This window comes from Oncorhynchus kisutch, unplaced genomic scaffold (assembly GCF_002021735.2).
Source record: "Oncorhynchus kisutch isolate 150728-3 unplaced genomic scaffold, Okis_V2 Okis06b-Okis10b_hom, whole genome shotgun sequence".
Taxonomy (NCBI): Eukaryota; Metazoa; Chordata; class Actinopteri; order Salmoniformes; family Salmonidae; genus Oncorhynchus; species Oncorhynchus kisutch.
In genome coordinates this window covers 22,257,552-22,271,972 of record NW_022261983.1, presented here as the reverse complement: position 1 = coordinate 22,271,972, position 14,421 = coordinate 22,257,552, and the positions used below count along the sequence as shown (strand labels likewise).

General features: G+C 43.8%; 2 protein-coding genes across 2 annotated transcripts in view; one reads left to right on the top strand and one right to left on the bottom strand.

The window, feature by feature from the left end:
* The first annotated feature begins 3,748 nt into the window (after positions 1-3,748).
* Positions 3,749-9,180, top strand: LOC116359901 (zinc finger protein 420-like). Its single transcript, XM_031813838.1, has 3 exons — positions 3,749-3,859; positions 4,390-5,249; positions 5,552-9,180. Exons 2-3 carry the CDS (start codon positions 4,662-4,664, stop codon positions 8,243-8,245), a joined length of 3,282 nt encoding a protein of 1,093 aa, XP_031669698.1. The 5' UTR covers positions 3,749-3,859; positions 4,390-4,661; the 3' UTR covers positions 8,246-9,180.
* Positions 9,181-10,647: 1,467 nt separating this feature from the next.
* The window catches only part of LOC109885688 (poly(A)-specific ribonuclease PARN), a 29,612-nt gene continuing 25,838 nt past the window's right edge, over positions 10,648-14,421 (bottom strand). The window contains exon 26 of the mRNA XM_031813840.1: positions 10,648-13,347. Coding sequence (XP_031669700.1) covers positions 13,301-13,347 — 47 coding nt within the window. The 3' untranslated portion in view covers positions 10,648-13,300. The remainder of the gene's footprint in view (positions 13,348-14,421) is intronic.

The following is a 14,421-nucleotide window of genomic DNA, read 5'->3' as shown; positions in this document are numbered from 1 at the left end:
ATTCACCTGCCTACATGTGAAACTAGGCTAGGTAAGGTATCCATTCACCTCCCTACATGTGAAGCTAGGCTAGGTAAGGTATGCATTCACCTCCCTACATGTGAAGCTAGGCTAGGTACGGTATGCATTCACCATCCTACATGTGAAGCTAGGTAAGGTATGCATTCACCTCCCTACATGTGAAGCTAGGCTAGTTAAGGTATACATTCACCTCCCTACATGTGAAGCTATGCTAGGTAAGGTATGCATTCACCTCCCTACATGTGAAGCTATGCTAGGTAAGGTATGCATTCACCTCCCTACATGTGAAGCTAGGCTAGGTAAGGTATCCATTCACCTCCCTACATATGAAGCTAGGCTAGGTACGGTATGCATTCACCTCCCTACATGTGAAGCTAGGCTAGGTAAGGTATGCATTCACCTCCCTACATGTGAAGCTAGGTACGGTATGCATTCACCTCCCTACATGTGAAGCTAGGTACGGTATGCATTCACCTCCCTACATATGAAGCTAGGCTAGGTAAGGTATCCATTCACCTCCCTACATATGAAGCTAGGCTAGTTAAGGTATACATTGAGCATGTTTGTTGTTTGTTGTCGAGAGAACCGGGGACGATGTGTGTGGAAAAAGGTGTATTTTATGCTCGTTGCCCCAGTAAATAATTGTACAGCACAAGAATAGGAAGAAACTGGACATATTGTCCCTGCGGCAGAAAGGTTGCTGGGTTCGCGAGAGTTCATAGCTGAAGACCTAAAAATGCTACTGGCGGGTACGGAAGACTTTCCACCCTCCCAGGTTCCTGAGCCTCAGTAGTGATTGGCTTTGCTGTTTTTAACAGAATAAAATAGGATGTTTTTGTTCAGTTTTTTGTTGTTGCTGTTGGTAGTCTGTATGGATTTCTCCCCACCCCCCCAACACCCACAATGCTCCTGTTTTGTAAGATATTTTTGTTTTCATCCCACACAGTAGGTGGTGGCGTGCATCTCTGTTTGTTTGCGGACCGCCATAATACCATAGAAGAAGAAAAGCTAGCTACAAGACAACAGCATTAAAATCGAGCTGGTGAGTAAAGCATCTACCAATAAAGGGGTCATCCACATGATGTATTTGGTAGCTAGGTTTACATAACTGTTGACACAAGATGGCGCCAACAGACATGGTCACCCTAGCTCATAGTTGGCTATTTTATTTTATTTATTTAACCAGGAAAAGCTATGAGCTTCTAACTTTGCAATATTTTTAATTTTGTAACATTATTTGCTCAGAATTTTTTTTTGTATTATTATCTACTGCCGAAAATAATTTTGGATATTAGATGAACATGAATTTGACTTCTCGACCTGTATTCTTTATTTGAACTTTCTGAGACAGGTAATTATTTTCATCCCGGGAGCTGCACTAAAACACTGACGCCGGAGAAGAAGGAGCCCTAGTCAGACACAGGTGGCGTGCATACCATCCACCGCTTCAGAGTACATTACTCGTTAACGTTCAGTCCCTGGACAATAAAGAAGACAAGCTCGGGGCGAGGATCTCCTTCCAGAGAGACATCAGGCACTGTAACATACTCTGTTTTACGGAGTAGTGTCTCTCTCTGGATATATTGTCTCCCATCCATTCAGCCCGTCCATCGCTCCGACAGGAAGAAAGAATTCCTCAGGAAAAATCTAATCACATTTTATTGGTCACATATTCAGCAGATGTTATTGTGGGTGTAGCAAAATGCTTGTGTTCCTAGCTCCAACAGCATAGTAATATCTAACAGTAATAAACATGAATCTAAAAGTAAAAGATGTATAAGTGGTGGGATGTACAGATATTATGGACAGTATGTGGAAAGAACATTTTGTAATATCTGTAGGATAGAATAGTACATGTACAGCAATAGTTGAATAGAATACCGTATGTATATATGACTGTGTTCTCTTATTAAAGTGAGGCGGAAGGGTTTGTTTCATGATTAACAACTCATGGTGTGATTGTGGTAATGTACAGCAACTCAAGTGCTTCTGTTCTCCTGATCTGAAATACCTCACCATCACATACCGACTGCATCACTTCATGAAAATGGTTTTATTTGGTCATCGTCACTGCCGTGTATATCCCCTCCCCGAGCCGACGCCGCAACGACTCTCAAGGAACGACACTGGACTATTTGCAAACTGGAAACCGCGTATCCTGAGGCCGCGTTCATTGTTGCTAGGGACCCTTTAACAGGCATCTCAAACCTGCAGTTGAGATCATTTGAACAGCACATTTATGAAATGAAACATATGCATTTTGTTTGGCATATTTTATCATCTCAAACAAAGCTATTTATCAGACTCACATATTTTTAAAACACCCCATTCAAAGGTGGTTGAAAACCAGGAAGTGAACGTGAGCAAAACCAATTGTACTAATTGTGTATATATATATAAAAAAAGGGAAATTACAAGGTTGTAATGTAATTTAAGGATGATTAAATTAAAATTGTAAAACAAATTGTAATATGTTGTAAAACAACATATTGGTAAAGAATTCTTTAAAATATGCTCTACCAGGTGGTTGAGTTGCCCATTAAAGGAATGCTATTAAGTCAAAACTGGTGATAATGGGACAACGGAGAAATATCGTTATGGGATGTTTTTGTCTGTGCAAAGTTCAAAAATACTTTCAAATCCAAATATTTGCAGTCTCCCTGTTATCTTCAGTATGTTTCACAATATCATTCAGTACATGTAAATTTTACTGGTAATCTAAGCAATTATAAGCATATACAGTGCATTCGGAAAGTATTCAGACCCCTCGATTTTCTCCACATTGTGTTACATTACAGCCTTATTATAAAATTGATTAAATTAATAGTTTTCCTTATCAATCTACACACAATACCCCATATTGACTAAGCAAAAACAGAAATACAGTATTTACATACGTATTAAGACCCTTTGCTATGAGACTCTAAATTGAGTTTGTGTGCTGTTTCCTGTTTCCATTGCTCATCCGTCAGATGTATCTACAACTTGATTGGAGTCCACCTGTGGTCACAAGGTGGATTGGGGAAGGGAACCAAAAAATGTCTGCAGCACTGAAGGTCCCCAAGAACACAGTGGCCTCCATCATTCTTAAATGGAAGAAGTTTGGAACCACCAAGACTCTTCTTAGAGCTGGCCGTCCAGCCAAACTGAGAAATTGGGGGAGAAGGGCGTTGGTCAGGGAGGTGACAAAGGAACCTGATGGTCACTCTGACAGAGCTCCAGAGTTCCTCTGTGGAAGATGGGAGAAACTTTCAGAAGGACAACCATCTCTGGAGCACTCTGCTAAATCAGGCCTTTATGGTGGAGTGGCCAGACAGAAGCAGCTCCTCAGTAAAAAGTCACATGACAGACAAAAGGCAACGAGATTCTCTTGTCTGATGAAACCAAGAATGAACTCTTTGGCTTAAATGCCAAGTATTACGCCTGGAGGAAACCTGGCACCATCCCTAAGGTGAAGCATGAGGGTGGCAGCATCATGCTGTGGGCAAGTTTTTCAGCGGCAGTGACTGGTAGACTAGTCAGGCTCGAGGCAAAGTACAGGGAGATCCTTGATGAAAACCTGCTCCAGAGCACTCATGAGCTCAGACTGGGGCGAAGGTTCACCTTCCAACCGGGCAACGACCCTGAGCACACAGCCAAGACAACGCAGGAGTGGTCCTAGTACCCCTGTTTGAGAACCACTGCTCTCCTCTCATGTCATGTCCTTTCTCAGCCTCCGTACTTTGTTGTCCCCGCCCCTTTGTTTCTTTTCTCCTCGAACGTGAACAGGTCGCGTTTGAAAAGCTAGCCAATATTACACTGCTAAATACAGGGAAATATTTTTTCTTAAATCGAGCTGGTAAGTTAAGTATTAGGTATCTACCAACAGTCATAAAGGTCGTCTAAACGTTGTAATTAGTTGATAGGTTTGCATAACCGTTAGCTTGGCTAGCTACCTGCTCTGTTTAGCTTGGTAGCTAGCTAGCTAATTGGTCCTGCTAACTAATTTGAAGCTGTGCTCAAATTGAGTCGATATAATAATACAAGCATTGTTTTCTGCTGACTGGTAGCTACATGCAGAACGATTGTAGCTATGCATAATCAATTAGTTACTGTTGTACTTGATGTTCCTCTTTTCTTAGCCCGTTAGCTAGCGGAATAATACTTCCGGGTTGGATCCTTCAAAATAAAATCCCTCATGGGAACATTGAAATGTCATTAAATCGGTAAATAAATGTGTCACTGATATTGTTCTATTAACTAAAGATACAAATTCATTATACAAAAGGTAAATATTTGACACACTTGACAAAAATAGAATCGAAATATACATGTAGATATTGAATGGTACAAACAGTTGTTTCACTCCATATCCTCCTATGTACACAGGTGACCATACAAGATCTGGTGTTATGAGACTCCAGTTCTAGAAGACTTGTGAATAAACACAGCCCTCTTGGCACACACTGATTGAATCGGCGTTGTTTTCACATCATTTTAATTCAATTACTTTGAACCAACATGGAATAGACCTTGAATTGACGTCTGTGCCCAGCGGGAGGAGAGACACCTCAAACTTGTGACAGCTCCATTCAATAACTAGGTTTATTTATTATTGCTGTTTTTTTTGTACCAAGAAACATTCTAACTCGACAGACAATATGAGTCAAAAGAAGGGAACATTGATGGATGAAATCGAAAAGAGTTTATGGAATTTAACGGAGGACAATTTACGCTCCCTTTGTGAACGTTATGGCCAAGATGCATCCGAAGTTAAAGGAATCGATCACCGCTCGTTGCGGCGTAAAGTCATGGAGGAAATGTGGGACAATACGGATTCAATGAAATCAGAGGTGCAGGGAATGTCTTGGTTAGTCCAACTGAAAGAGGACATCAGAAGGATGCTGGAGGATGCTAGTGGTGCACCCGTGAGTCCCAGCAAAGCCGATGAAGATGATCCTGTAGACTGCGATCGAGAATGGAATGGAGAGGGAGGGGCTGGGTTACCTAGCAACATGTTGGAGGTGGAGCCCATGAGTCCCAGCCAATCTGATGATGATAATGACGCTGCAGACTGTGACGCAGGGGACACGGATTGGTTGCCTAACAATGGGCTGGAGGCAGAGTCCACGAGTCCCAGCCAGTCCGATGATTGTGATGCTGCAGACTGCGATGAAGAATTGGACAGGGAGGTCAGGGATGGGCTGGAGGTGGAGTTATCTCCAGAGAAGCATACACCAGAGCAGAAGGTGAATATTTATTTTCCCAGTCAGAAAGTGAGTATTTATTTTTCACAGTCAGAAAGTGAGTATTTATTTTTCACAGTCAGAAAGTGAGTATTTAGTTTGTTTCTCAATTGCTTTCATTGATTTCTCAACAACTTATGCAAGGCTTTGGGAGAATATTGGTTGTTCTTCCTCTTAGACTTTCTCCTTTATTGAGAAGGATGAGGTTGAGTAATCAAGGTACTGAAAGACATCAAAGTTCATTGAGAGGCAGGAGAATGGGTTTCCCATCCTGATTAATTAAGTCTTTTTTTTCTGATTTCTAGGACAAACGTCACCCACCGAAGACCCTGTGTCGTGCCTCTCCCGGTACCGCCTTAATTTGGGGTCTGAAGAGGGTGTCTGTGCAGCTGATGGACTGCAGGAAAACACCAGGGCAGAAAACCTCCAAGAAAACCCACTCCTGTCCTCAGTGTGGGAAGAGTTTTGCCACAAAAGACATTCTGGAGCGACATCTGCTAACTCACACTGGAGAGAAACAGGAAAATATATGCGCTGAATGTGGAAACGTATTCAGTACATTTTCCAGCCTTACCAGGCATCTGAAAACTCATACTGGAGAGAAATGTCATGTTTCTGAAACCACATGCTCTGAATGCAGAAAGACATTCAGTACACATTCCAGTCTTAGGAGACATCTGCTAACTCACACTGGAGAGAAACCGTACGTTTGCCCTCGTTGTAAGAAAGGTTTCAATGATCCAGGAAACTTGAAGAAACACCTTAGGAGAGCTCACCCAGGAGATAAGTTGGGTGTGGAGAGGCTCTACCGTGAACCGTGTCCTCACTGTGGGGAGAAGTTTCCCACAAAGAAGGCTTTGGAGGAGCACCTGGTAACCCACACAGGAGAGAAACCTCACCAGTGCTCTGACTGCGGGAAGGGATTCAAGGAATTGTCTAGTCTTAAGAGGCATCTGAGAACTCATACTGGGGAGAAACCATACATTTGCCCTCGTTGTGGCAAGCCTTTTAATGATCCAGGAAACTTGAAGAAACACATGAAAAGAACTCACTCCGGAGAACATTCCAAAGAGAAACCTTCCAAAAACAATGTTGGTTCTTCAGAACAGGAGGAGACCGTAAAGAAGCCAGTCCTTCATCCATGTTCTCACTGTGGGAAGAAGTTGTCAACCAAGACAAGACTAAAGATTCACCTGAAGACCCACACTGTAGAGAAATCTCACATCTGCCCCGACTGCGGGAAGAGCTTTGCTTTCCGTCCCTCCTTGACCAAACATCAGAAACTTAGTCATTCAGAGCACGGAGGAGTGAAACGGCACGAATGTTCAGTGTGTGGGAAAGTCTTTAATCAACCAGGAGCCTTGAGGTCCCATCAAAGAACCCACACTGGAGAGAAACCCCACCTCTGTGCTGACTGTGGGAAGAGTTTCTCTTTTCAGTCATCTCTGAAAAGACATCAGGCACTTCACGCAGCAGGTAGTGCGAAGCCCCACATGTGCTCTGTCTGTGGGAAAGGCTTTAGAGATTCTGGATACTTAATAAAACATCAAGCCATCCATTCGGAAGAGAAACCTCACCTCTGTTCTGATTGTGGAAAGACTTTTGCATCCTTATTTACCTTAACGAATCATTCCAAATTGCATCGTTTAAACAGAGACCAATTCCAATGCCCTGAATGCAAGCGCCATTTCCCAACAAAGGAAAGGCTGACAAGCCACCAGAGAACGCATACCGGGGAGAAACCATTTCGCTGCTCCCAATGCCACAAACGCTTCTCTCACTCAAGTAGTTATCAAAGGCACCTTCGTATGCACACTGGGGAGAAACCCTTCATTTGCCCCCTTTGCGGGAAGCAATTTAACGACTCTTCGAATCTTAGAACACATGTTAGAAGACATAAAGGAGAGAAGGTAGGCAAGACACAGGTCTCTGAGCCATGCCCTCAATGTGGGAAGAGGCTGGCTTCTAAGGCAGGGTTAGAGACGCACCTGCGGACCCACACTGGAGAGAAACCTCACCTCTGCGCCGACTGCGGCAAGAGCTTCGGCTTCCACTCAGCTTTGAGAAGACATCAGAAAACGCAGCACGGAGAGCAAGTAGCGAAGCCGCACGTCTGCTCTGTCTGTGGAAAAGGTTTTATGGAATCTGGAGCGCTGAAGAAACATGTGGTGACTCACGAGGAGAAACAGCACCTTTGCCCCGACTGCGGGAAGACCTTCAGGGTGGTTCAGGCCTTGTCAAATCATCAGAGAACCAAGCATCAAAAAACGAACAAGGAAGTAAGAGAGAAGAATCCGTTCCTGTGCCTTACTTGCGGCCAGGAATTCAATTCAAAGCATAGATTGGTAATCCACGAGCGAAAGCACACAGGAGAGAAGCCTTACCAATGCTCCCATTGCGACAAACGCTTCACTGAGAAGTCATACATGAAACGTCACCAGACGGTGCACACGGGAGATAAACCTTTCCAATGCTCCGTCTGCGACATGAAGTTTTCGCATGGTGCATCTTTAATACGGCACCGGCTAATACACTCAGGTGAGAAACCGTACCACTGCACTTACTGCGACAAGAGTTTCTCTCAGTCAAATACGCTGAAAACACACATACTAACGCACACCGGAGAGAAACCGTACCAGTGCCCCGACTGCGGGAAGCGTTTCACTGAAAAGAAAGCCATGAAGAAACACCAGCGCAACACACACGGAACAGAGACACACAGCAACACACACGGGTCAGGGGCACACAACTCTGCTTTCTCTTTGCCTGGTAAAAAACAGAGATTGAGTCAAGACCGGAGCCCTCGAGCAAAGCCGTACCAATGCCCTGACTGTGGCAAGTGTTTCTCAGAGAAAAGAGCTCTTACGAAACACCAGAAGACACACCGGAGAGACAGCGCCCCCTATTGGTCCGGTATACTGCAGCGATGGAGTCAAGACCCGCAACACTCTAATACTGACTCAGACTCTGACCAAGACCAAGACTGGACCTCTTTATAAAGACTCAGACCAAGACTGGACCGCAACAGAAAGCTGAGGGATGGGAATGGGGGGAAAACAACCTCAAATTCATAGACATGGCAACAGAAAGCTGAGGGATGGGAATGGGGGGAAAACAACCTCAAATTCATAGACATGGCAACAGAAAGCTGAGGGATGGGAATGGGGGGAAAACAACCTCAAATTCATAGACATGGCAACAGAAAGCTGAGGGATGGGAATGGGGGGAAAACAACCTCAAATTCATAGACATGGCAACAGAAAGCTGCCCATAGCATTTTACACAGCTACCGTTTACAACCATTGGATTTAAAAATGGATTCATTTATTGATTGACTGTTCTTTGTCCTTCAAGATAACATTTCCACAACTCTTTAGTTACACACCAAGAAACAAGACAATTAGAAACAAGCGCCCATCCACCACACACATACCTAAGAGACTCAATGAATTAATAGTATATTGACATGTTTCACAGTTGTGTATAGCAAATAATTTTTTGGGTTTAAATTTTTTGGACTCTATTTCGATCAGATCCACTTTAGTGGTGTCGGAGGTAGAACTGCGTTAGAGCTGTCAAATCCATAAGCGTCTCCTGGCATTATACCTCAAGCGGACATTGCAATCGGTTTTGCACAGTCACAGAAATCCCACGCAGCCCTTGGAACACTGAAATGTGATGTGATCTACAGCCAGTTGAATGATTTTTAAATCTGAGTGTATTCTTTCTATGTATAGTCGACAGCTCCAACAGTTCCCTCTCAGAAGCCACCAAAACATCTGCTATGTCGGTTGACGATCTCATTGAATCTAGGCCTAAGTGTCAAATACTTTGGCAGATGATATTGATGAATGTTGTGTGTGTTTCAAAAGGCTGTTTGAGTCTTATGGAAAAACATCATGGAAACCTTGACAGTAAACCTGTTTGAACTGAATGCTGATGTTGTAGTTTTTGTCTTCAGTTATTTGACTGTCTGGTCAGTGGAGAGTTTTACAGCAGAGCCAGAGATGATCAATATGGACATCAGGACGACCTGGCATGGTGACTCCTTGCTGTCCCCAGTCCACCTGGCCGTGCTGCTGCTCCAGTTTAAACAGTTCTGCCTGTGATTATTATTTGTTAATATTATTAATAAAATAAAATGATAAATTCTTATTATTTATTGACTGGCCACCCCTCAGCCTGGTTCCTCTCTAGGTTTCTTCCTAGGTTTTGGCCTTTCTAGGGAGTTTCTCCTAGCCACCTGCATTGCTTGCTGTTTGGGGTTTTAGGCTGGGTTTCTGTACAGCACTTTGAGATATCAGCTGATGTACGAAGGGATATATAAATACATTTGATTTGAATTTGACATGAAGCGTATTAATTGGAGGTGCAGTTAGATAATTATATACGTGTCATTCAGACTAACACTGTCCAGATAAAATTGCTCCTGGCTTTCTAGCCTGAAGTGCCAGGCAGTTGTATAATTATATACATGTCATTCAGACTAACACTGTCCAGATATAATTGCTCCTGGCATTCTAGCCTGAAGTGCCAGGCAGTTGTATAATTATATACATGTCATTCAGACTAACACTGTCCAGATATAATTGCTCCTGGCGTTCTAGCCTGAAGTGCCAGGCAGTTGTATAATTATATACATGTCATTCAGACTAACACTGTCCAGATATAATTGCTCCTGGCGTTCTAGCCTGAAGTGCCAGGCAGTTGTATAATTATATACATGTCATTCAGACTAACACTGTCCAGATATAATTGCTCCTGGCGTTCTAGCCTGAAATGCCAGGCAGTTGGGCGCCTTCATTGGCAACGACGTAAGAAACATTCAAATTGTGATCTGGTCTGCGCCAGCATATCCATGACCAGGGTTGACACTTCACAGGCAAACTGACAAGACATTTAGAAAAAACATCTACAACTTCTAGAAATTGAAGGATAAACTGACTGGAGCTCATTTCTAATAAAAAAAACACATGATACCTTAAGGTTTGATTATAATTGTCAAGACGTAGGTGATGTGGATCTGTCTATACATGTTTGTGTTGGGGAAAAAAAATACAAAAACTGAACCATAAGAAAACTCCTACACCGACAGCTGAGACATGACATTACTGTTCTGTATCCATGGCAACGTTACATCTCAGCCATCGTGTAGGATCTATTTAGTACTGCAACGTTGCCAAGGATATAGAACACTACTAAATAGATCCTACACCGACAGCTGAGATTCTGTATCCACGGCAACGTTACATCTCAGCCATCGCTGTCGGATCTATTTAGTACTGTTCTGTATCCACGGCAACGTTACATCTCAGCCGTCGCTGTCGGATCTATTTAGTACTGTAACGTTGCCATGGATACAGAACACTACTAAATAGATGAAAAAAGGAAAAACACTGGATTACTAAGAAACGTTCTTTAATTGTTCCTGTTCATAAGGAAATATTTGTTGCGACATTTTTCATACAAAAACAGCGTATTCTTTAACGTTGACACGTTTTGCATTGATACAATATTTGACACAGTTGCAAAGGGAGGACGTTTACAACGAGGGGAAAGTAAAGACCCCAAAAATAAAAGACATTTAAACGCCACAACAAAAAAGTCGTCCATACAAAAATAATAATGCCACTAGACTGTCTGTTGTAGGGAAAAGACCAACCACACCTCTTGTTGTTTCACAAAATGGCTCTCTATTCCCTTTCTAGTACACTGCACTACACAGGGCCCTATTCCCAGGTACACTGCACTACACAGGGCCCTATTCCCTAGTACACTGCACTACACAGGGCCCTATTCCCTAGTACACTGCACTACACAGGGCCCTATTCCCTAGTACACTGCACTACACAGGGAGCCATTTAGGACACTGCACTATACAGGGAGCCATTTAGGACACTGCACTATACAGGGAGCCATTTAGGACACTGCACTATACAGGGAGCCATTTAGGACACTGCACTATACAGGGAGCCATTTAGGACACTGCACTATACAGGGAGCCATTTAGGACACTGCACTATACAGGGAGCCATTTAGGACACACCATTAGAGAAGGTTCTAGCAGGATCTATAAAATGAGGGGAGGGGCTTTACCTTTATACATATTTCTTTTAAAAAGGAAGTTATTTAAACTATATTTAAAATCCTACTACAGCACCAGGACAGTGTTACACTGGCATCAGTCCAGTGGCATTGGGGAGGGGGGAGGGGAGGGCTACAGCACCAGGACAGTGTTACACTAGCATCAGTCCAGTGGCATTGGGGAGGGGGGGGGGGGGGGGGGGGTTTAAGAGACACTTAATGATGGTTCACGATGAACGGGTCACGGAGGCAACATTTTTTTACGGTTAAAACTAAACCGGTTTGGCACCAGTAACAGACACAGTGAGGGGAAAGATTTCAGACTCGGTGACAGTAACTAGGAGGTCGTGGAACAACGAGCCTGGCCTGGTGTTCAGGATGATACAACGTAGAAAATACACACACCACACCATGAAACGATTCCCTCTTCTATAGGACAAAGACACGCATCAAATCTAGATAGTGTATTTCTAGATGAATATTCTATAAACGTTGATACTCATGGAACACAGACCCTGGCTGTGAACCAAATGGCCCCCATCCCCCTATATAGAGCACTAGTTTTGACCAGAGCGCTATAGACCCTGGTTAAGAGTAATGGAACAGAGATCAGGCTGTGAACCAAATGGCCCCCATCCCCCTATATAGAGCACTAGTTTTGACCAGAGCGCTATAGACCCTGGTTAAGAGTAGTGGAACAGAGATCAGGCTGTGAACCAAATGGCCCCCATCCCCCTATATAGAGCACTAGTTTTGACCAGAGCGATATAGACCCTGGTTAAGAGTAGTGGAACAGAGATCAGGCTGTGAACCAAATGGCCCCCATCCCCCTATATAGAGCACTAGTTTTGACCAGAGCGATATAGACCCTGGTTAAGAGTAGTGGAACAGAGATCAGGCTGTGAACCAAATGGCCCCCATCCCCCTATATAGAGCACTAGTTTTGACCAGAGCGATCTAGACCCTGGTTAAGAGTAGTGGAACAGAGATCAAGCTGCCATTTCAGAGCCTGGTGGGTTAGGCGAGTAGAGCCTGGGTGTGAGTTCTCTCTCTCTCTCTCTCTCTCTCTCTCCGTACTGAACAGCTGTCAGTAGCGCCACAACATGCAGAGTGGTAACTACCTAATCCATCACGATACAGGGGATTTATCAATCAATCAGAAATGAAAAACAGTGCGAGCAACAACAAAAAAAGCAGTGAAAAATAATTGGGACACAACAATCCATAGTGCACTACTTTGAACCAGAGCTCTATTGGCCGTAGTTAAAAGTAGTGTACTATATACGGATTAGGGTGCCATTTGGGACATATCCATAGTGCACTACTTTGAACCAGAGCTCTATTGGCCGTAGTTAAAAGTAGTGTACTATATACGGATTAGGGTGCCATTTGGGACATATCCATAGTGCACTACTTTGAACCAGAGCTCTATTGGCCGTAGTTAAAAGTAGTGTACTATATACGGATTAGGGTGCCATTTGGGACATATCCATAGTGCACTACTTTGAACCAGAGCTCTATTGGCCGTAGTTAAAAGTAGTGTACTATATACGGATTAGGGTGCCATTTGGGACATATCCATAGTGCACTACTTTGAACCAGAGCTCTATTGGCCGTAGTTAAAAGTAGTGTACTATATACGGATTAGGGTGCCATTTGGGACATATCCATAGTGCACTACTTTGAACCAGAGCTCTATTGGCCGTAGTTAAAAGTAGTGTACTATATACGGATTAGGGTGCCATTTGGGACCGTTTTTTTCTTTCCTAAAGAATATCCTGCTATACCACATGCTGCGGACTCCTATCATCATGATTTATGGCTTCGTTTCTCTCAGCCAGTCAGATAAGTGCAGCTGGTTGAAACTTCAGGCCTCGTTCCAAACCCGGTCCTAGGGGGTAGGAGTCAAGTGGCCAGGGGTAGGAAGTAGGAACCCAGGTGGTAAGGAGCCAGGATCTCGGGTTCCATCGCTACCAGACCTGAGGTACGTCGAACAGAGTAGACGTCGTCTCTGCACCTAGAGGGAGGGAAAGACGAGAGAGACAGTTCCCAGTCAGTCAACCTGAGGAACACCACTGGTGTTTCGTTGTCCTGGTGATGATACGGACCACTGTTCCAATATAGAGCAGATAGCAAACGCACAGCCAAGCTGTTAGGTTCCAACTTATCAGGGTCTGGCACCAGAGGATGTTCCCTCCACAGATAAATTCGACTATTTAGTGATTTTGAAATAATTTAGACAGTTCGACTTCCTCCAGATAAATCAAGACCCGAAGTTCTTATTACTGGAGCCGAAAACAAGAGAAAATCTGGCCACACATTTTGAATTCACCAGCAGTAAAGGAACCTTGATATAAGAGATATCCTTTTTATTTTTAATCCTTTTTATTACCAGCAGGCTTGACTCCTGTAATGCTCTCCTGTCTGGTCGACCCGAGAAAGACATTGGTCAACTGCAAAACCATATACAGAACACTGCAGCGTGGGTACTGAGGAGAACACACTTTACACCGGTTTAAAAAGGTCTCTGCAGCGTGGGTACTGAGGAGAACACACTTTACACCGGTTTAAAAGGTCTCTGCAGCGTGGGTACTGAGGAGAACACACTTTACACCGGTTTAAAAGAGTCTCTGCACTGGCTGCGAGTTTATTAAAAACTTTCAGATTCTTCTATTGATTTTTAAAATCAATCCATGATTTGTGCACCTCAATACAGATCAGACATGCTTTTAAGTGATGTACCCACAGCAGGTCCCTCAGGTCCTCTGGCCTTTTAACTCTCCCAAAGCCTCAGACCAAGAGGCATGGCGAGGCAGCCTGTAGTAACTATACCCCAGCATCTGGAATAACCTGCTAGAGAACCTGAGGGGGACCAAGAGGTAGCCTGTAGTAACTATACCCCAGCATCTGGAATAACCTGCTAGAGAACCTGAGGGGGACCAAGAGGCATGGAGAGGCAGCCTGTAGTAACTATACCCCAGCCTCTGGAATAACCTGCTAGAGAACCTGAGGGGGACGAAACTGGACATTTTTTGTAGCTCTGCATTTCCTTAAGGTGCTTTTTAGTCGTTCGGTCGTTAGAACACAAGCG